The sequence below is a fragment of the Nyctibius grandis genome, chromosome 3, assembly GCF_013368605.1.
Source record: "Nyctibius grandis isolate bNycGra1 chromosome 3, bNycGra1.pri, whole genome shotgun sequence".
NCBI lineage: Eukaryota > Metazoa > Chordata > Aves > Nyctibiiformes > Nyctibiidae > Nyctibius > Nyctibius grandis.
This window is the reverse complement of record NC_090660.1, coordinates 93,891,201-93,915,286: the sequence shown is the minus strand read 5'-3', so window position 1 is coordinate 93,915,286 and position 24,086 is coordinate 93,891,201. Positions and strand designations below refer to the sequence as shown.

Genomic DNA, 24,086 nt, shown 5'->3' with positions numbered 1-24,086 from the left:
AGTTCTAATTGACCTCAACATTTTTGATCACACAAGTAAACACTACATGCATAAAAAGTATATAAAGCAAACTTTATAAAATCAGACTTTTTTTCTATCTTGTTTTCTACATGCTGGCTTCAAAATATAAAGGCAAAACACTAGTCTTCACAGAAATTAAGGAAAGGCCAATAATATTCAGTGTAAAACTTACTATACATCTCATCTCATTTGAAAGAATACTGTTTTTCTGTGACTTAGAAAACAAAATACATCTGATACTAGAAGAATAATAGCTTGAAACAAAACATTTAATGCCGGAAGTGGTACTGAGTTTGATGTCCTTATGCAGAGAATCCTGAATACAAATTACATAGTAAAAAGCCTGGAAACTTTATGGTACTGAGGCTAAAAGAATTTTTTAGAGGATCATACCTTAATTTAAAAACTGCACATTACATATAAATTGAAATGTGCATCATATGAAAACAAGTGGCGCACCCACATTAGATAAAATTATAGGTATATTTATTAAGGCTTCTGACAGTTGAATTTCATAAAAACAGAGAAAATACATTTCCCTTAAAAAACTGAAATAAAAGTCAAACAGTCAAATAAGGAAGTCTACACAAACCAGAATAATCCTGTAGATTATTCTTAATCCAGAGGACATGGGAAGCATGTAGGATACTAAGAATTTAAAGTATTTGTAGGTGAGTGGATGTTATGAATCTACTAATCGCACTGTGATGTCTGTATTCACCTTTGAAGCAAACTCATTTCATCAGAAAGGATTTCGGCAATCAGGAAGCCAGGAGACTTCAGTTTGCAGAAATCTGTATAGATTATGAATGTTTGGGCCATTGGTTTGTTTTCTATCTGTGTATTTTAAGAGCTGAGTACAATCTCAATCCAATTCTCTGACTCCTTTCACTTTTTCTAGATAGTGTTGAAACAGAGGTCAGAATAATGATGGTATTGATCAAACACTTGTTCATTCTTGTAATTACAATATCTGATTCCAGTGGTCTCCTGTAGGATCTGCAAGGGCTAGTTCTGTGCTGTCGCTACAGTTGCACTACCTTGCTGAGCTATCGGAAAGATGCTCTAAAAAACTGCCAGTACTTGCCACTTTATCCCATAAGTCCCATCAGGAACACGCATGTCAAGACAGAAAATGTAGCATGCAATAGGAGAGGTAAAGTAAAATTGTAGGATTCCACCAGTTCATATAGCTGGTAGTTGAACAAACCAATAGAAAGAAAGGAAATCACAGTTCCTAGGTGATTTCTCAAAGTGCTGAGCAATCAGAGCACCTGAGTGTTGGTAGCTTAAGTCACAAGTGATCACAGCTGTTTGGCACAGTCCTCAGATTTCTCTCAGTCTGGGCACGGAACACAGGTTTTTTTGAAAAAGTTGTGGTCATGCTCATAGTCTGTGCTTGGCCAAGGAAAATGATATAACAGCTCCTATTTGTGCTTTGTGCTGTGCATCAACACTAAGAATCTCTTTCCCTCTGACTGTGTTTAAAATTATTTTAGCTTGATTTTTTACATTTTGCAAGTAGAAACTTTATGGCTTATTAGAGGATTGCCTCTGACACAGCTATAAGACTTTGGTAAGCAAATCTTGGGTACTGCTGTTGTCTTTTGGTAAAGTATCATATTCTGTTTGGTAAGTCATATATGAGAAGTTAGATCATTACACTTGATGATAGACTGTTTCCAGGTTCATTTAAAAAAAAAAAAAAGATGAAGTATTCATACTGGGTTACAGGCTTTTCTCAGTAACATTGTCTTCTGTAGGCCACTTAATCTCCCAAGTGTAACAGTTCTTCTGTTGACAGTAACTTTTCATGACAGTAAAATGTTACTTCAGATTACAAAAAAATTAAAATAGGATCTCTCTTCCTAAAAGCCCTGAATTCTGAAGATTCATATTAATTTCTGAAAACCAAACAATCACCTATCTTATGTCTGCACGTGGAGGAACAGTGCTGTGAAACTACTGTGCCAACTATTTGTATTACAGAGTGTGAAGCAGCATCTGCAGAGTCAAAGCGTGGGCAGGCTCCTCTCCCTGGCTGCCAGCAAGCTTCGCAGTACAGCTGTGTCAGCACAGAGGGATATTTGTTATGCTAAATCTAAAGCTGCTGTGGGATACATTCTCTGCCCTTTCAGAGTCACAGTTTGCTTCTCAGGCCAGTCTACAGCCCCTATAATATACCCAGGATGTCTGGCAAAATCTGGTGGTTCTCTTTCAGGTCTTTCTTTTTTTCCACAACTGCTTTCCTTTGTAGAGCACAACTTCAGAACCCTTCATGCTTAGACATTTGAGAATTTCCTGACAGTGCATTGAGATTCTTTTCCATACAGGTTCCTGACTTTGCTACCCCATACACTTTATGACTTCTCTTTAAACAAAGTTATCGACAGTGACAGTTGGTGAGATTTCCAATTTTCTGGATAAGGCAACTGAGGTGGAGAAACCACACCAACTTCTGTTCACTTCAGGAGATTAACACAGGGAGAAAAATTAAGGCAAAGGAATAGCTTTTCTCCCTTTGTGCCTCAAGTTCTGTAGCAATTGAGGTGTCTCATATATCTGTGAGCCCTCAGACCTGTTCTTCTGAGCTTCCTCAGTCTGTAGAGGTCACCACCTTCACACCGCAAATGACTCAAGGAAAGAACTTGTGGAGGACTTCTGGTTCCAGAGCAAGGGGACCGGGGCAGTGTCATGGCAAGTCCTAATGCCAGAATGGGTGGGCAGGATGATGTAAAAGTAATGCTTTTGCTCACGCCCAGCTTAGTGTCCTGTTTCCCACAGTGGCCAGCACCAGGTGGTACTTAGGGAAAGAATACAGAAGAGGACAAGTATGGAAAGACACTTTGCTGGTATTTCCTCTGAGCTTTAAGCAGTCTGTGGCATAGGGACTTTCAGAAACCAGACTTTGTATCTGCATTCTTGTGCTTAATGGGTCTTGATGGACTTTCTATGAATTTTTCTGATTACTTTCTGAACCATTTATAGTTTTGGCATACACAGCACACTGTGGTAATGAATTCTGTGATTCAGTTATGTTGTGTAACAAAATGTTTCCTTTTCTTTAAGTCTTCTCCTTAGTAATTTCATTCGGTGCCCCCACTTCTCTTATTATGAGAAACACTGAATAGTTTTTCTCTGATCTTATTTTCTACTTATCTAGATTATAGTTTTTTTTCTCTGCTTTCATAGAAAGAAGCAGCTTGACACCTTTGTTGCTCTTCTCATCACATTTTCTGTGTACATTGCATCTTTTTTTGAGACAGGGACACCAGCAGTACAATCTATATTCATGAGAAGAATTTAAAGAGTAGTGTAACTATATTTTTCTAATAATTCATATTTATTTTGCCTTTCTGACATTTTCATACATCTCTTTACTGGATGGTAATAGCTCATTTAAAGCTCATCACTATGTGTATGTATAAACAGTTATGCACTCAGAGGAAAACTTGTCTTTACTCTGCATTTATCAACAGGGAATTTCACCTGCCATTTTGTTTAAGATCTTTGTTATGAAATAATTTTTAACTTTTTTCAGTAGATTTGACTTTCCCACATAATTTTGTATCATCAGCAAACTCCCTCACCTTCTTGTTCTCTCCTCTTAGCCTAATAATCCAGTTAGTTGAAAAGCGTGGATCTCTGTTGGGCTGCACTGATAATCTTTCTTCCTCTGTTGTGAAATCTGACCTCTTGCTTATTGTACTTTAAAGGATATCAAACGACGAGCCCTCTCATCCTACAACAGCTTCACTTCCTTGGTGAGGGACTTTGCAAAAAGCTTTCTGAAAACATAAGTACACTGCTATCAACTGATACATACTTATTGACTCCTTCAAAGAAAAACTATAGATTTACAAACCAAGACTTATAAATTTTGTTGATACTTTGCTATTTTACTTATCCAGATATATTCTTAATTATATTGTAACAATTTAATTTCTTCATAAAGTCTTGAGGAACACCAGAGGCCCTTTACTACCACAGAGCCCATCAAAGCTTTCTGTGCAAAAAAAAGGAGAACTACTTGGGATCTAAAACAACAATTTTTTTTTTCAGAATTGCTTTCAGGCTTCTAATAAAGATGATATTTAATTACAGCAATAAAGACTCTGTCAGCACTACTGAACTTCAAAACGAACAGCTGTAATTTTGGTGCTTAAAGAGACGAGAAAGATGACAACAGCGTATTTAATACTCTATATTTAAGAAGACCTCAGTCTTTATAACCAACCAGTAGTATGGTGAGTTACTAATAAAAATTAAGCAATTGCATTTTATGCAGAGTGAGACTGACTTGTGTGGCTCTGATTTCCTGCAGCAGCATCAGCATCTCAGCACTCAACACCACTACCTTATGTCTGCATTAGTGCATCATGCACCCAGCCCAGCTGATTAGCTGGACTAATCATTCAGACTTCTGGAACAAAAATTAGACAGTTGCACTACACTACAGTTCGGGTACCGTGCTACTAGAAAGCACACCTTTCTTCAGTAACCTTGAGCTATGAGCCATTACCCAATGCATAACTTCAACATCAGATTAGCAGGAACTTGAGAGGCAAGTTCCATCATGGTTCAAATATCTGAATTTTTCCTTTCTTATTTAATAAGAAAACAGATCCAGGCTAGACCCTAGTTTTTTATCCCTTCTATTCTCAGGATCACCTTTCCATTCACTGAGGTTCGTTGGCCTTACTAAGGTTCATGGCTAAACCAGTACACTCTATATATTTCCAACCTGAAACTAGTATAATTCATTAACATTAGGACCTATAGTTAGGAGAAATAAGCTTTTGACTTCTGCAAAACACAGCAACCTGTTTCCTTGATGAGAAGCACGTCACTAGTGCTTCACACTTAACCACTGTCAGACAAATCACTTAGCAATTCTGAGTCTTGATCCTGAGGCACTGGAGTAAAAAACCTTGACAGATAACCATTAATTACCTATCAAAACAATTGTATTTCTTTGGGATTTTGTACACAATATATGTACACAATATTTCATCCTCAGATGAAATATGAGGAAGACAGTAAGATACACCATTAGGCATTCTGAATGAAGTATACAGAACAGCCCATCTAAACAAATAGAAGGAAATTAATCAGAGGCAAATAGGATCTGTAAAGCTGTGTATGTGCATAGGTTCTCAATGGTGTATACAGCATTGCAGCTAAATGTGGCTGAATGCAAGAGAGACAACATACTGCAAATAATTTATGTGGAAAACTGTGACAGTAATCAGAGACAGGATACTAAGATGTGAGAGAGAGGTGAGAGTAAAGCTGCTAAATCTTAGGGGGAAAAACTAATGTGTACAGGATACAGTTTCTTAATTCAGAGATAATACAGTAATGGAAAGCCTTCAAATGATTTAGCTAGCTAGAAGCAATGGATTTGATTTGTCATGATAAACTGTAGTAATTATCCCCAAAAGGACAGAGTGAGTAACTATCTACAGGTTTTCTACATTATATTATGGGAGCAAATGAATCAGGCATATGCTTGTGATGTGGTGCCAGTGGGGGAGGGAAGGAGAGAGAGACCAGATGTTCCTTAAGCAGCAAGATTTAACAAGGAAAAAAAAAAAGCAGAACTTCCTCCTAATAAGATCAACATACTCTTTCACTCCTTGATTTTCATTCAAAAGAAAATTTCAAGAATGTCCTGCACAGATTTAGATGGCTCAGGAAAAGGTATGTACAAAAGGCTTTCGTACACTTACTTTACTTAAGGAAAACAGCCACAAAAACAGGCGACAAAGAATGGAACAGAATTCACCCTTTTTCAGCTAATCCTTAATCCTAGAATGCACTGCCTAAGCAGGAGCAAGTAAAATATAAAATCAGTAACTCTTATTACAAGAATAAAATTGCAACCAGAAGGATCAGGTGTTGCCACTAGCTTTATTCTAGCTCCTGATAAATTCTGGTGATATTTTGGCCCATTTATCTAAAATTATCACTGTACGTCAGATGGCGTTCCTACTTAGAACTGCCATTATGTGGCTGGTCATAAGATGTCCTTAAGTCTGCTTCTTCCAGGTGTCTGAGCGGAATCATTTGGTTCAGGTTCATTAAAAGGATCCTTGTATCCTACATATCTTCATGTCTAAAGGTTGCAACTAAAACTCATAACCTATAACTAAAAGCCATGATGTTTTCTGCACTGGAAACTAGTCTGGTGCCAACTGAATATAATGTGACAAGCAGTCAATTATGCCTTCAGAGAGAACCTGCTCATTAGATAGAGTCACTTCAGTCGTTATTAATGTGAGCCTTTCCCCACCAAGGCTTCCCCTATGGCTTTCTAAAGTATGTGGGTCTTGTTATAAATATGAGGAATACAGCTGGTCATGAGGTGGCAAGATATTGATCATAAAGCAGACTTTTTAGTGTTAATGATCTGAATCAATGCTTTGATTTGAAATCTCAATTGTATTATGATTGCTCTATGGTGTATGACAGAATTGAACTTTAACAACTCTAAGTATCCTACCAGAGGGACATTTTCTAGCAATGTGAAAAGGTCTCTTGTGAATTGGAATCTGGTTCTATTGTTTCTGAGCAAGTATCAGCAACTTCCTTACAGGGCTACAGTACATTAACAACATGATAAGCATTTAATGACTGTTAAGGAAAGAATAGTTAGAGTTATACTTCAAAAAGGAAAAAAAAGGATTAAGACAAGACTGCCTAAGATTAAAATATCTGATGAATAATCAATTTTCCGATTACCTTTTGTAAGCAACTGCTTATCATTTCTAAAATTTATGCCTCTGTGGAGGATGGGATTAGCTAGTAAATACTATGGAATCATCAATTATATTGTCAGTGTTTACCATTCAGTTTCAAAACACATGATGAAAGAACAAAATGTCAATGAGATGATGACATGAAGACAGGGAGACATCTGTGTCTACCGAAAATCAACTTTGTTCAGCTAGCGTTACACATAGTGAGGATCCTTAAACTGTATGGCTGTCCGTATATGCATGCATATGCATGCATATGCATGCATGCCCCTCAAGATCCAAATTAATTTTCATAAAATTCCCTGAACAGAACAGAATGTTCTGTTTATAATAAGCCACTATTGACCAAATAAGTATGAACTGAAGATCTGGAGGTCATTTCATGTTTATTTGATAAGGTAGTTTATATATAGAGCTGTGTAATTGCAGTTGAAACTGAAGTTCCGCTGTAAACATGGAAAAGTCCCAGCATTTGTCCTCAAGGCCATATTTGAAAACTTCCATGTTGATATCTTCGATATTCTAACAAATACTGTTATAATATGTTATTGTAGAATGGACCATTCCAACATCTAAGCATAAATATTATACTTTGGGAAAATAAGAAAAATGCAGATTTAGTTTTAGAGTATACATTTTGTAATGCTAATTCTGTCACTGCTTTTTGAAAAATACTTCTAGCATAAATGAGGTTGAATAGTGACTATGTGATAGAATTTTTCAGAGAAGATGGGTAACTGCAGGCAACAAAGGTTGTTATTTACCTGAATCTCTGAAAATTCAGGCCCATGCAGCTGAAATTTGTGCTTCCAAAAGTGTCAGAAAATTGTGGCATGCTTTTGAAATCTGATCAAATGATTTTGCAGGATGAGGTTAAGCATATTTTATGGAGTAAAATACACTCACTCACTTTACACTCACTTCTATAGACTTTCATATGCTTAGTATGCATTTTTCTAACTATGCTATGTGTGCCAGTACAGGACACTTGTGAATCAATTAACATTTTTTTTTCTGTTTCAGTAATGTCCTAGATTTGATTGTACGTTTTATTTGTATGGTGTTTCTATCTTTACTATCCAGTTTAGATTATGGTATCAAGATTTTTTGAAATCCGGCTAGAAAGCAAAATTGCTTTCTCCTCAGAGTTTTCTATAAAAAAGTGAAAGGACTTGTTGGGCTGTTCAGAGTATAAATAGTCTGACTTGGCTTAGGTTAGATACCAACCTAACAAACAAAAAAGTAACATTTAGGTAACTACAACCTATATCAGAACATATGAAGCACAAACAGGTCAGCTGTTGCAGTGGCATCTGACAGAAATTACTTGTCCTTCTGAAACTTCTTAGATTTGATAAGACAAAAGCTAAACACAGTGAATATTAAGGTACTTAAATATTATGAAATTAAACCTAAGGAGCAGTGCATAGGACTGCATGCTTTGATGCTTAAATGCATTGTAGGGGAAGGCGGAGGTGCACAGGTCTAAGACAGCCATTGAAATGTTCTCCTCAGCCTGGGGAAACCTGATTTCTAGTTGTGGTACCTTTATTTTACACAGCTTCTACAAAAGGAAATGAAAGATTTATTGAGCCAGATTTGAAATACTAATAAAGTAAGAGTTTGACTCAGTTTTCTATTGAGAAAGCAACTCCCCTAAAAGAGAAGCTGTAATGCCTTCCTGTCTTTTTCAGTGTTATTTCAGGAATAATCAGATACAAAACATAACCTGTACTTGAAGTATCCCTGTCCAGAACCAAGGACTGCCAAATACCCTTGTTCCCCATGTTTATTCTGTCTTGTCCCTTCAATGTGACATTTTCTGCTGAACAGTGAACAGCATCAATGGTCGAGGTGGAGACTGGCCCCCATTTCATTCTAATCTTATAAGGAGCTGGTTAGTAAAACCAGAATTATAACCCTACCTGCTTAAGTCTGAAATTCCAGGTTTACCATTTCTGAGGCTAGTATGCAGATGATAGCTTCCTTCTTGCCGAGTATCTAATCTGAAAAGAGGATGTGGTATTGTGAAACCTGTATGGACAGACACACCTAACTTACCCACAGTGCTCTGTAAAGAACTTGTTTTAAACACACCCATTTACTTAGTGTCACCTACTGGGTTATCACTTTTCAACTTCTCCCAAATTTATAGTGACATCGAATTGCCCTTTTGAACCGTCTGGACTGCCTTAATCACAAAAACAGATTTGTGCAATCATTTTTACTTCTGGAACTGCGCACTTCCATACTTCATCATTCAAATTAGTGGGTTAATAGGGAAATATGGTTGAGAATGTGGGAGTTCTGCATGCTTCAGTTCTAGTCCCTCCTTCAGGGACTGCATGTGCATTCTGCATTGTATTTAATTTTTACTGAAACAGCATTGGAAACAGACTGCAGTCTGGTTTTCTCTGTCTTACAAGTTTAGCTCTTACACCAGAAAAAAACAATTCCTGAATTATTTTACATTAGTAAAAATAGATTTCATTAAAAATTGAGAGAGAGGTTAGGCTTTTATGCATGTTCTAATTCAAATCCTTATTTTAGCCACTCATTATAGGCTTTGCAACCACATAAATGGTAGGGTCTTGATCAGACCTGGTAATTTAGAATGCTTAACAGAGGCGTATAGCATCCTCATAGCATCAAATGAGAGCTGGTGCCTCCAGAATGAGTAAGGACATTTAAATGAGGCATTTGGTTCAAACTATCAAAATTACATACTTGCATATAGGTTGCTTATATACACACGAACACTAATTCTGGCTGATTGCCAAATGACTGAAGTCAAGAGTTTCACCTCGGAAAGCATGTACAAACCTCGTTTCTCACAAAATAAAATAGGGAGTTTGTGTTAATGCCTAGTGTGCTTTTGAGTGCAGCTTGGTAGCACTGGAAATTTGGCAGGATGAATAGCAAGAGACCCATATCCTGTACAACAGGCATGTGAACTGACCAAGACGTAAGGAAGTTTGCACAGCATCTGCTGACATTTTGCTTGGAATTAGTTGCTGCAGTTTGCACTTGTTTTCACAAGCAACAGATCTGTCCCCAAACAAATTATAGGTCAATACCACTTGCTGTGGTTTTATCTTTTTTCTCCTTTGAAATACTTTTATATATAGTTCTATGTTCAGACCTTGGAAATATTCTATCAGTAATCTTCATTGTGTCCTTTTCTATTTGACCCAAACTGATCCGTGTTCTCTCTTCCCTACACCACCAGTTCTTTTAGGATACAGCTCAAGCAGCTCTCTGCCTGCTCTTGTTTGGGACTTTGGGATCTAGCTACAAGACCAGGTTGTGCCTTTATTTACAGCAACAGATTAGCATAATGTGTTATTAAGTCCTGCAGCATAAATGCAGAGATATTCTGTCAGACATTTCTGTAGCTACTGAAGGTGTTCTTGTGTGTAATACTGATCGATAACAAAGGCATCTCCGCTCGTGCCGTAGTTTCACTATCACTTTGAGCTAACATACACTGGCACTGAACACAAAGAGGCTGGCCTGCAACTTTCTCCCACCCCTTTCTCTCTTCCAGCCACTTCTACTCACTCTTCTGTGGCTTTGCAACTTGTACTTCCGCAGGTGTTTGCACACAACTCAACCAGATCTGGAGATCTAACTAGGGATAATATTAACACACACACCACCACCACCCCCCCCCCCGCCAAATATGCATATTTAGTTTTGACTGAACTAAAAGATACTTCTAAACAGATCAGCTTTACTGCAGAGTTCATTCCCCTGCCACATAAATCCTGGTGAATGCTGGTGCTCACACTAGTATCATGGGAACAGGCACAAGCAATTAAGAGCAGGTAGGACCAGCTCCTTCTTTTGGAGGGCCAGTTTTAAGTGATTGTAGAGTTACAGAGATAGATATGCTTTCTGCACTGATACCACAGGCCAGAAAATAACTCTAGGAGAGATCCTTCTTGTACGTTCAGAGATCAAATACAAACTTACTAGCTCTGACCCCCCAGCAAAATCCTGTTGTTTCTACGCATTGAGGACGTAAAGGCAGTATAATCAAGCTTCTGTAAATCTGTTCAGGATCAATCTAAGTGTAAAAACTTATTATAAATATTGTAGAACATGTTTATGTTTGTTTTAGGTTTATGGCAAAAGGGATACACATTGCTTATGTACGTAGTGTTTACGTTACTCACAGAATCACAGAATGTTAGGGATTGGAAGGGACCTCGAAAGATCATCTTTAAAAGTTGAGGAATGCTGCAAAGCTTTTCAGACAGAAGTCTGGGCTATAATCTTAAATCCCAGTATATTAGACTTTATAAATGACACAGAATTAAGCCTGGTCAGTTTCCAGACCTAAGATCTTTGTCAAAAATGTTGCTATCAATCATAGGTGTGGCACAACAAAGTAGAAACAGCATCTTAAAGCTTATAATAGCACTACTAGGTATTTGAAGATGCCTACTGAAGTAGTATAGCTCTGACTATATTCTTCATAATGTAATAATAATGTAATAATAATAATTGTATTACCTCAATGCCTTGAAATTTTATCAGTAGTCAATGAGTGTCACACATCTTAAACAGAGTTCTATACCTTTTATGAGCACAGATACCTAAATCTTGTTTTTATAGTTAAGACAGTTCAGTTGAAGTATTTGTTCTTCCTAAGTAAAAACATTGCTAAATGGATGCTTTTGAATATGGGCAATAATTTTCAATACTATGAAAATCATGTTGCAGTAATAGGTGATCATTTTATACTTCAGTTAGAGGATTTGTGAGCAAAGCAGATGAAAACAGCTAAAGTGTAATAAATGCATACTTATGAAAACATTTACCTTTATCAAAAGGTTGGCTGAATCTTAATCTGTAGCTTCTATCACTGCAATAAAATGATAAACGCTGCACAAACAGAAAAAAGAGAAGAGGCTTGAAAGAGAAAAAAAGAACTATTTCAAACCACAGAGGAAATACATGCAATCAATACAATAACAGAGGTGCATATGTGTCCAGAATACTGGTGAGCAAGCCAGCTCCACGTTTCAAAAGTGCTGAGCACCACAGTTGTAAACTCATGCCTGGTGCAGAGACGTAGGTAGATTTTGCCTAAAATAGAATCAACAGGGCAAAACACCAACCATAACTTCTTCACGCAGAAACACTTAATGAAATGAAAACTAATTACAGTGTTTAGGGCAAGACAGATCTGGTAGGCAGAATAGTTTATATACCAAACAACTAGGGGTACTTTGACCATGCAGTGACTCTGCAGTTCCTGATTTATTCATTAGTCCTGGAACAGGCAGATTACACGTCCATTTCTGCTGGCAGGTTTTGGGGGGAGGGAGGGAGAGCTAATTCTGCTGAAAATTTCTTGTTCTTTTTCAGTGAAAAGGTTTTATTTGAAAAAAAGTCTTGAACATCATTATCTTCTGAACAGGAACTGATTTCAGTAGTAGAAAGGTTGATGTGAGTGTACTGTTACATCAAGTAACCCTCAGAAATCAGCACTTCAAAATGCTGATGTTAAACTCTGATTTAATTGAGCAGCTGCTACAAGTGAATAGGAGTTGAGATAGCTCAGCACTTTGTCCCTCTGTTCTGCATGTACACAATAGATTTGGCTCAATAAGAGCATTTTTTTATTAAACAATACTTTAATTTGCAGCTAGATGCAGCATGTAATTGCATCATACTCTGATTAGAATGTAAGCACATTAGTTTACAGTTCTGCATGCTTAAGGTTTATGGCACAGGTAGTAAATATAATGATATGGCTGTTCTTCCAGCCCCGATATGTGCAGAGTGCACATCGTAAGGCAGTTCTTAATCACGAGATTCAATGCCTGAGATGTTTCTTTCTCTGTTAAAATGCTGGATCATGTTCTAACTGGTTTTATTTCTTCGAAGTTCCAAGAAGTGTGAGGACGAAGAACAAATGAACACTACAAATCAAACAGCATTTTCAAAAAGAAATAACCATTTGTATACCTAGTAAGTTCTGCTGGAACACTGAAGTGACATGGTGAGTTCAAAGGTTGAGTCAGGTGTCAACGCTGGCTAATACTCAGAGGAGGACGAGGGGACGTTGCTGGGCTAGCACAGCGGGGACAGTGGCATCCCACATGGCAGGAAAGTCTGACAGTGTGAGGGATCAAAAGCGGAACAGCAAAACCACGGTGTCACAGCTGGTCTTGTTTTACAGTTGCAGTGGTAAAACATCTTAATATCCACAACTTCGAGAAAATTTAGAAGTAGGAGTTTGCCTTGATTCTTGGTTTTCATGCTGCTTAGTAAAGGGAAGCTGAGTCAGGAAAGCTAAAAGTTAATAGAAGGCTTCACAGCACATCATTGTAAAACAACAAGCTTCCACAAAACATAACTAAAACCCCAAACTGAGGATAAGTTCATAAAGATGTACAGGTGGCTGTGAGCCTGCCTGAGACTGAAAGGCAGCAACGTCCCAAGTGTCCTGGTTACAGGGGCGGTAAGGAGACCCAGGCGTCCACCGCTCCTGTTCGTGGCCGTCATGAAACCACCCTCGGGGCCTACACCCCTATAAACGCCTTCTCCGGCAGCCGACGGGCCATCTTCTTGCAGCGGAGAGCAGTTTGGGAGACCCGCCTGCCCCCTCCGCGGCCCCGTGGAAACACAGGGAGCTTCTGCACGATGCCGGCGGGCGGCAGCTGCGGGAGGAGCGGGCAGCTGGGGGGACGCTGCCCCTCCGCCGGAGGGCGGCCGCGGCCTGCTCCTCCCGCGCCGCGCCCCGCGGGCCTACCCCGGCCCTGGGCCCGGCTGGGGTGGCGGGGGGCGGGGCGGTGACCGCAGACTCCCGGGGCGCCCCGGCTCCAGCTGCGACGGCCCGCTCCCCGCACGGCCCCCGGGGCGCGCCCAGCGCTGGCGCCGCGGCCCCTTTAAATGGAGGCGGGGCGGAGTCCCAAAGTTTGCACAAGTTGTGGAGCGGGGCAGGCGGTCGCGCGGAGCTGCGTGTCCGGCCCGGCCCTGGGGCCTCCCGGCCCTTAGGAGCCCCCCGTCCCCTCCCGCTGCCATGGACTACCTCACCACCTTCACCGGCAAGGGCGGCCGCCTTCTGCGCGGCACTGCCAGCCGTCTCTGGGGGGCCGTGCCCGGCGGCCTCCGCCAGGTCCGCTTTCAGGACAGCCGGAGCCGCGGGACGCCGGGCCCCGCCGAGCCGGCGCCAGGTACCGGTGGGGAAGGGGCTGGGGGCGGCAGGGGCAGCGGCCGGTCAGGGGCCTCCCTGGGCGCCGGGGTGGGCTTCTCGCCCCCTCTGAGGCTCCCTGGAGGGGAGCGAGCTCTGGGGGAAGCGAGATCGTGCGGGAGCAGGAGGGGGAGAGGGTCCCTTCCCCGGCGGGGAGCGGCCGGCGGCTCCCCCGGCCGTGGCCCTGGCTCGCAGCCTCGCTGAGCCGTGGCAGGGAGACCTGCAGCGGGCTGCGCCCCTCGGCTGCCGGGGCCGCTCTGGGCGGTATCAGAGTGGGGCGGTGGCGGTGGAAGACGGCGACGGGAAGGCGTGGGAGGGCCGGCACATGGCCACGGCCTGCCCCACCGCGGCGCCTGCCCCAGGGGAGGCTGCGCCCCGAGGGGCTTGCACCAGAAGACGGGTCTGATGACACAAATCCAACTTTGGTCTTGTTGCACGTCTTGCTGATTTCAGTGGCAGTGCTGCTACGCTTACTTTCATTCCACCCCTGCCACTTTCCTGGTACTTGTGTGGACCAGGGTGAGGGAAAACCACTGGGGGACAAACTCCTTGTTTTGAGATCTGCTTTGTGTACAAGGTGGTTTCTGCCTCTCGTGTGCTCCTGCAGAACGGGCGGTAGTACTTTGGAAGTGAGTTTGGTGATGGTAGGGGCAGAAGTAGAACATTTGCCTTTCGGTGGTCAAACTGGCCAGTCAGGAGACAGTAGGTGACTGTCCTGTGTCTGGGAGTAACAGGGCTGCTTTTGTCACCCCCTTTCTTGATGATGTCGTTGGGCTGTAAGTATGGGCATTGTAACTTAACTCATCTGAAGTGAGCACCCAGATTGTCAAGAAATACCATGAAAACCGGAGGGGTGGACAGCAAATGTACACAGACTGTATATGCAGAAGAGGACTGGGCAGTAAGGACCCTAGGGAGGTAACGCTCTTGATTAGAGATTAAAAACAAAGCATGACATAGCTAGTAAAAGCAGCATGGTCTAAGGACTGCTTGGAAAGAAAAAGACATAAGTTTGTGAAAATGCTTTCTAAAAATCTGAAAAGCAGTATACAGTGAATAGTAAATATTTTCCTTTTTTTTTTTTTCCCTGTTCAAAGAAGCTGTGTGCTAAGTGGATGATTGCATGTTTGTCATAGTCTGTAGGTAAGGTTGAAGTCAGGTCTCTACTGAAAGGTAGTATTAAAGACCATTATGTTTCTTTGTTATTATTACTTTAGGTTATTTTGGAAGAGTAAAATCATAGACTCGTGGAATAGTTCGGGTTGAAAGGATCTTTAAAGGTCACCTAGTCCCACTCCCCTACTTACTGTAGTAGACAAGGCAATAGGAATGCTTATGCAGTCTGTCAAATGTAGATGATTTTTCCTTGTGTGTCTTGGATCACACTTCTTACACAGAAAGAATAATAGGTAACCAGCTGTATTTATAGTGCCACTCTTTCTTTCTTTACTTTCTGTCCCTCTCTCCCAAGATGTACAGGGAGGGAAAGAGTCAGCAACTTGTTTTTCAGCAGTGAGATGAAGTACTTTGAATAAGGCCTCTACAAACTGTTAAGGCTTGTTGGCAAAGATTACTTGTATTCTTTTGCAGAAGCAAAATGGCAGTAAAACTCTTCATCATCTTCTGGCCTTGTAATCAGTTGCAAGGCCATGTGTTCAGCTGTTAGTCTAAAGCGTCTCCTGTGATACATGTGATTTCTTGGAGGGAGAAGCTCTCTATGACTATTCTTCCCCTCTTGCTCTGGGACAAAGGATTAACGTAGACTACGTTACAGTGTTTTGGGTATTCCCTGGCTTTGAGCAGGGAGTGTATTTCCTCGGATACTTTCATAAGGTAATACTTAAAATTTGTGTAATGAAAAGTGACTGCAGTTCTGGAATGCAGGGTGGGTTTGTGTATGTAGAATTCTATGTACCTTTTTGACAGAACCATACTTCAGGTTTTTCCTCACCTACGCAAAGCACACTGTGCAAGGCAATTAGATCTTGGCATTCCCATGCTGTCTTCTCCTTCACGGGGTTTCTGTCAGTTATGGGCAGAAACAAGTTCTCGTGACTGTAGAATTCTTCTTCTGGCAAGCATTTTGCTGGCTTTTGCAAACCGCCTGTGCCCTGGTAATGGGTGCTGTGGAAGCTCTAACAATGATTACAATACTTCAGTTGAAATCCAGCCTCTGTTTTAATTAGAGATGGGTCCCCTGACATAAACTTAAACCTTAATGGCAAATTCTAACTACTCCAAACGTTCAATCTCTGTATGCAGTGTTATGGATCCAGGCCTACCTATTACTCTAGGTTTTTTTCCCACTTCGGACTTTCAGGAGGATCTCTTCAGTGTTCATTTTCTTTGCATGGTTCAGTTGTGACTATGCATTAATTCTTCAAAGAATAGTTCTTCATAAATACCTTAAAAACCCTGTTTCCACATTTCTGAAACAAAACCAACATTTTTTATTCTTAATTATTTTTAATTTCACTTCTATAATAAAGTAGCTCAATTTTATTAATGTAATATTAGTAAATTTACATTTTCTGCTTTCTTGCTTGTCTTTCTAAACAGTTGAAGGGCTGCACTATAAGATTTCCAAGTTCAGGGAGTCAAGTCTGGTCAAATGGTGTGCCTGAAATCGCTGTTCTGAGCCTGTGTACTACTTCAGGTACATGCAGAACAGTTCATAGTATTTCTTAGTAGGGAGAAAGGAGGCACTGGGAGAATGAGTAGTGCCACAGGAGGCTATGAACCTGTTTAACCAGTTTACATTGTGTCAGCAGCCAAGTCAGTGAAATAACTTTCGAAAGGTATTTTGTCTTTTGATGATTGTGGTGGAGGATAAAAATGCAAGGAGAACCAGAAATTATGGAGAAGCATCTGGCTTTAGTAAAGGCGCTACCAATAATTTCAGAGTGTAAAATTCCTTTTTTTTTTTTTTTAAAAAAAAAAAAAAAAAAAGCCTTGTGGGCTTTGAAATATAACTTTTAAAGATAGTATATTGATAATTTCTAGAAAGAGCTAGTATGAATGTATTCAAGGCCTGGAGTTACCTAGAAACTTTAGCTAGAACAGAATGTAGCTTTGTTGTTTATTGGTACATATGGTAGGTGCTAATGTGTTGAAGTTGCATGCATTTTTATTTACTTTCAGATGCAACTCAAAGCTTTAGGGAATGTGTGATTAAGGATTATCTTTACTGCAGAATTAACTTGAACATTCAGTTCAATTTGAGTCTCATCTATACAAACCTCTTTCTTAAATGAGCCAACAACATGTCTCATGGTTTAGTATGCTGTTTGCTTTGCCTGCTGTGTAAGTGGGAGTGTGGCCAGCAGAGTGAGGACCGTGGTTTTGCGTCTTTTCTGTGGCACTGGTGAGGCTGTGCTTTGAATACACTCTTTGGTTTGGTGCACCACTGTTAAAAGAGCCTGCTGAGAAACTGTAGATGGTCCAGCCAGCTATGTTTAGGGGCATAGGGCATATGACCTGTGAGGAGGAATTGAGGGAGCTGGGCTTTAGTCTTGCAAAGAGGAGACCAAGGTGACTTGAAGGCAATCTAATAGAGACCTACATCTCCCTAAAGGGGCATGCTCTCCTCAGTAGTAGGAGATGATAGAAGAGAGACAGCAGCCACGAGTTTGGGCTGGAGAGGTTCAAATTGGACAATAGAAAAATCTGCACCAGGAGGGCAGTCCATCCATGGGACAGGTTACAGTTTTAAGCTGACCTAATTTGGTGTTGACAATATTCCTGCTTTGAACGAGAGGCTGGAGTAGATGTACTCGAGGTTTCTTCCAGATAACACTTTGATTCTGTGAGGATATACTTCCATACCTGAAGTCTCATGCTTCTTCCTTCCTAGACATTTTCACCTCATGTCTGTCTGTGGTCACTTCCTGGAGGGAGAAGATACACCACACAGGCAGTCTTGACTTCCTGCAGTATGTCTCTCATTAAGTACAGAAATTAAAGAAATTAAAATCAGTCATTCAGATCTCCTTGTTCAGAGAATCCTCTTAACCAGTCTGTCAGGGAAATTGTTCTAGCTTCTTTCTGCTAAAAAGTACTTTTTGTTGTTCTCCCTCAGACTCAACTTGATTGTTCAGTTCTGAACCATGCAGCCTGTGGGTTTATTTACATTTTTTTCTTAATAGTTTTCGAGTCTTGGTTGGTAAGATAACCATGTACAGTATATCCAGTAAGCCATGTGGCCTGTCAGTCCTCTTACTATGGTGAAGGTAGCAGCAGTGCATTAGAAGGATAAATGTGCAGGGCCAAGTTATAATACATTTGTCAAGTCCTGCTGGAAAAGTTATCTTCCTTTCTGAAAATCTGTCTCAGAATAAAGCAGACATAAGCATAGGTAGGTTATTTCCTCACTTCATCCTTATTCAGTACTCCACTTTTAAGAAATTAACTTTAACAGGTGTATGATAAAGTATGAGAGAGGCTTCAAACTAGGGAGAACACAATTCTGCAAGTTCTCTTGTACACCCTGTTCTGGATGAAGCACATGTGAAATGTACCAGCACCGTTTACAAAGACGCTAATGCTTTGCTTTCATGTCTGAAAATACTTCAGTTGGTACAGGCATAAGAAGCAAATGTGATCTTGGAATGGATCAGGCTGGTGACTCAGTCATCTTGTGATATGTTAATGTATGCACAATCTCTTCGTCCGACTTCTGCACTACTACCATATAGAAATTCTTGACTATTCCCTGGGCGTATGTGACGTTAAATGATCTTTTACTTCATGTTAGGCTTTGTATTACTACATTTCGCCCTGCTTTTTTTTGTCCAAGCTTTGGGGCTACAGATTTTGTTGTGTGTCCTTTTGCCCAACCTTTGCTGTTGATTGTGCACCCGAGATTGTTTGCTGATGCGCAATTGTTTTAAACTGTTTTAAAAGCTAATCCATTGGGAACTCATTAATATACCCCTCCATTCTTCCAGTTTCTATTTCACTCTCCCCTTTAGTGGATTTTTGACATAGTTTACAATTCTTGGTCTGTTTTTTACTGTTCAATAGGATTCTGTTGTATCAGATGTTTACTGAAGTTCAGTTTCTATCTGTTTCAGTCATCTGCTAGATTAGTTTATAATCTAAGTACAGTTTATTTTAGTAATCTCGTATCCTTTGTATTGCATTTTTGTTTTCATGTGTCATGTTGCATTTTTATCTTAATTTTTCTGGTTAATTCCCATTTGTAGCATTAAAACAGTTTTGAAGCTGATGTTTTATTGAGAACCTGCATGCTCATGGCTGCCTTTCATCTTCCTACATATGTGAATAATACCTTTCTGTTCATCAGTAAGCAACACACCTTGCTGTGTTATATGTGCGGATCTCCCTCTGGCTTGGTTTGGTGGTGGCCTCATGCATCTGCATTACCTGCCAGAAAAATGTGGGAGGAATCATAGTTACAGATAACTCGAATTGCAAGACTGTTTAGTCCTGCCTAAAGTAGGGAAGACTATGACTTCAGGCTAGGTTTCTCTTCTCGGTAGTGCCCAGTGACAGGACAAGGGGTGATGGGTACACACCGAAACACGGGAAGTTCCATCTCAATATGAGGAAAAACTTCTTTAATTTGAGGGTGACAGAGCACTGGAACAGGCTGCCCAGGGAGGCTGTGGAGTCTCCTTCTCTGGAGATATTCAAAACCTGCCTGGACGTGACCCTGTGCAACATGCTCCAGGTGAACCTGCTTTGGCAGGGGGTTGGACTAGATGATCTCCAGAGGGTCCCTTCCTACCCCAGCCATTATGTGATTCTGTGATTCTCAGTGCTTTATTCAGCTAGGCCTTAAAAATGTCCAAAGATGGAAACTGCACAATTGCTATGAGTAATGAGATTTTTACCTTTTATCCAGTCAGAAGCTCTCCTGTTTGTCCATTATGTCTGTTGTCTTTTGTTCTACCACTGTACATCACTGAAAACCCTGGCTCTGTCATCTTGACACCTCTGAGGAAGTTATCTAGAAGGTACAGGAGGGCTGCTGTTATTGTCCTTCAAAACCATCTTCAGGCTGGAGACACTCTGTTCTTAGCCTCTTCTCACACCCCCAGCTACTTTGGTGGCTCTTCACTGAAATAGTTTTCGTTTATCGATGTCTGCCTTATACTGAAAGGGAGTGTGGGGGGGTGGAGGACAAGGACACTAGAGCCGGTATTCCAAAAGCAGTCTGAGTGCCAGGTTAGGGAGAATAGTTGCTTCTGTTTGGTGTTCTCAGTCTACTGGCCATGCTCCTGTTAATACAGCTGAGGATGCTGTTGGCCCTCCTTATTGCCAAGGCACACTGCTGTCTTGTGTTCAGCTTGCTGCTTACCAAGACCCCCAGGGCTCTTTCAGCAGTGCCAGCCTGTACAACACAAGGGGCTCTTCCTTCCCATGTCAGAGGACTTGTCCTGTTGAATTTCATAAGGTTCCTGTCAGCTTCTTCCTCCAGCCTGTCCAGGTCCCTCTGAATGGCAACCCTGCCCTCAAGTATGTTGACTGGTCCCCCCAGTTCGATGTCGTGTGCAAACCTAATGCAATAAACTTGTACAGTAAGATGTTTGCTGAAGCATCGGGGGTAACTTCACATACACAGTAGATCTGTCTGCATGTTAGCAGAGCAGTTGTAGTGCACAAGTCTGCTGCATTATTAGGATAAGCTGACTGACTTTGAGCTCTTAGGAAAACTAGGTACCATTGGCTTAAGTGTGATAAGGCAAAGCGTAAATTCTTAAAGATGTCTAAGGATAACTTGATATTGCTGCTTGATGGTCAAACCACTTATGTGGTATTGTGTAGAATTGAAGATGGTCAACTAAATTGGCTTAAATATCTGAAAGAGGTGGACAACAATTATTAATTGGAAAAGTTGACTTCCTTTGCTGTTTCAGTAGAGCAGTCATGATTTTTGCAAGTTTTCATTAATACAAACATCTGGTCTGCAGAGAGGTTGTACAGTAAGTGGAGATTGCAGTTAGGTAGTCTTTAATGTATTAAGCTGTATACGTATGTATTACAGATGGAACAGGGAAGGAAGCTTGCTGTTGTTAACACGTACTGTGGTATAATCTGAAAATTTGGTGAAGCATTTCTGTTTACCCTGAACATGAAATGTCATTTAGAAGAAAGCCCATGTGATGCACGTACCAGGAGTGTCGTACGTTGAGCTGGCTTTGTCTCCTAGCCATTTGGAGAAGTGGCCTACCTTAAATTTGTTTCTATTGAATTGTTTTTCATCCTGAAATCATGCATTTAATTATTTGTGCCTAAGTGCTGTGCACCTGACTGGATAGCAGAAGAGAGAGTCCTGTGTTAGGGGGATCACAGAATGAAACTGTGTTGAATCTATGTTGCAGGAAAAAGCTATTTTGATGTGTTTGAAGTGCTGATGCAGCATTAACAAGGTCTTGGATGCATTTAGTTTGGGGTTTTGCTTGAGAAAAATGTGAACAAAAGAATCATGTGGAGAGCAGTGATAAGGATCAAGAGTTTTGAGAGTGTGACTTGCTAGGAAAGACTGAATCACAGAATGAGTAGCGGTTGCTTAGCAAGAGGAGACTGAAGGGGGACATTGTGACACTGGCTTGGGCTGAAAACCTACCATTTTGGCTAGAAAACTGTAGGCTACTATTAGAGCCTTTTTGTTTCTGGTTCCTAAGACATTGGAAGATTACTGAAAATAGTATTCCAGTAATTAGCATAAGCATATATATAACAGGTAGAAGATAACGAGAGAGCACAAATGCTGCAGTACTAGCTGCCACACACAAAAGCCAGTTGCTCTAGAAACCTGTTTCTTCTTCATTATCCTTTCAGTATCAGATAGAAGCCCTTGTTTTCTTTTTCCTCTGTTCTTGAGCTCTAAAATGTTCAGGAGCATTAGAAGCTCAGGATGAGGAAGAACTTCTTTACTGTAAAGGTTACAGAGCACTGGAACAGGCTCCCCAGAGAGGTTGTGGAGTCTCCTTCTCTGGAGACTTTCGAGACCCGTCTGGATGCGTTCCTGTGTAACCTGCCCTAGATTGGCCCTGCTCTGGCAGGGGGATTGGACTTGATGATCTCCAGAGGTCCATTTCAACCCCTAACGTTCTATGATTCTATGATTATATCTGACTGCAGGAGGGGGAGAATGGTCAGTAAGACAGCTGCTCTGCTGAGATGTAGCCCCTGTTGTTAGGAACCAAGTCACCAAGCCTTATGGAATATAAATATTTCCTACTTTAATCTTTTTTGTTTCTTTATGAATAGATTATAAGGATCTAATTGTTATTGAGCAGAACTAATCTAATAAAAGTGTAATATCTCTGCTTCCTCTGTTTTATCAATTAGAAAGTTCTTTCATGTGCTGCTAAATAACAATGTATTCAAGAATATTTCAAAGACAGACTACTTTTCTTTCCTCGCTTTTCTTGTGATTCAGTTTTTAAAAATCTTTACCCTGTATGTGCTGCATGTTTTTTAAGATGCTGTGAAAAATTGTGTCCTAGACAAGCATTTAACAAGGCTGCCACCTCTGCCTTTTTCTTAAACGCATATAAACCTAATGCATAACTTGCAGTTCTCCTGGAGGGGGGGATAAATAATCTTTTTCTCATCTTCTTGACTGTAGTAAGCTCAGTTATTAATTGTAAGCAATTTGCCTTAGTTGTTGGTTTGTCCAGCTTACTTGCGTTATCTAAGAGGACACTGTTTAGTTTATCAATTTATTCCTCTGGAAAAAGTGATCATTGTAATTTTTGTTAACGAAATGAATAGAGGATCAGCAGCTGAGTAACATTGCAAGTTATTTGAGATTTAAGCTTATCATGCATAAAGATAGTAGGGTAAAGGAAAATTTTATACATTTTGCTCTATGCAGAGCTTGAAGATGGTCCTAAGCAGTTCTTAGCATGTATCATTGCATTGTTACTCACAGTACAAATCTTGAGTTCTCTTTACCTGCTCTTATTGCCAGAAATCCAAAGGATGTACTAGAAGCATCAGCGAACAGAAAATTGAAGGTCTACAATTCATCTCAGATGGCATACTAAGAAATGAGAAATGCCATTCTTGTTGTGTCAATTTGAACTAGCAGTGCCCCAGGAATATTTTCAGTCAACCAAAATTCAGTGACACAGAGCCACACAGAGGCAGTTAGTAGAACCCCCACTACAAACATTGGAATTTAAACTTCAGTTGTCTTCAAATTTCAGTTGAATAATGGCACTGACTGTTACATGTTTTAAGGTCAAAGCTGCCTCATTGAAAACTCTTTGTTCCTAAAACATAATGTTTCTAAAACCCCTTTTCTTATCTCATATAAATATGTTGGAACAGTAAGTCCTTCTCTTTGGTTATGTTGATGATCATGTGTAACCATTCTTATGCTACAGTCATTTAATCTTAAGTTTTGGTGTGCATGCATTCAGAGTAAATATTGATCTGGTGTCATTTTGAACACTGCCTTCTGCATCTTTCTAGTTCTAGTCTTTTAAATCCTAGGCAGTTGAAATATTTTCTTGTGAATCTGACATGTACTTTTTCACTTCAGTGTTCCAAGCTATTGTGGAGGCCAAGTCCTGTGAAATGGTAGTTCACAATTAAAGCACCAGCCCTGATGTTACAAAAGGTCTGGTCTTGGTTCTGTCTCAAACAGCACAGCTAGAGATCTGATAACCTAGCACCACAGATCCCCTTGTTAAACAAGTTGCTGTTGACTCTTGAGGTGGTGTGCAGCGTGGTCAGTGGTGTCAGGTGTTTCTTATACCTGTGGTCTGAGAACATCAGCCTTTGGTAGTCTCACTGGCTTACTGCTGGCAGATGAGGTAATGAGCATGTGTAACCTAACAAGATTAGCTTATGTGTAACAGAGTTACCAGGAAAATAAGTAAAATTGAAAGGATGAGACTGCTTCCCATTGGTGCTGAGGTCTTTTCAGACCACTGCATCCTATGCTGGCAGTTGTTTCTGCTTTCACATGCTTCCTAGAATACTAGGGGCACAAGGATGGCTGAAAGATTTACTTTCCTCTCAAAAAAAAAAAAAATAGCCTGCTCATTTAGCAAAGGATAGTTGGAGGCTTTGCAGTATGCTGTCAGGGAAGTTGAATTCATGTTTCTGCTACTCTG

At 40.6% G+C, this 24,086-nt stretch overlaps 1 protein-coding gene across 8 annotated transcripts in view; it reads left to right on the top strand.

The window, feature by feature from the left end:
* OXR1 (oxidation resistance 1) overlaps positions 1–24,086 on the top strand; it is a 327,657-nt gene that overhangs the window by 220,881 nt on the left and 82,690 nt on the right. For 2 of the 8 annotated variants that reach the window (XM_068397285.1, XM_068397281.1), the window contains exon 1: positions 13,705–13,972. The exons of the other annotated variants lie outside the window; for them this stretch is intronic. In XM_068397285.1, coding sequence (XP_068253386.1) covers positions 13,819–13,972 — 154 coding nt within the window. In that variant the 5' untranslated portion in view covers positions 13,705–13,818. Of the gene's footprint in view, positions 1–13,704; positions 13,973–24,086 lie in introns of those variants that run through there. 8 annotated transcript variants of the gene reach the window in all.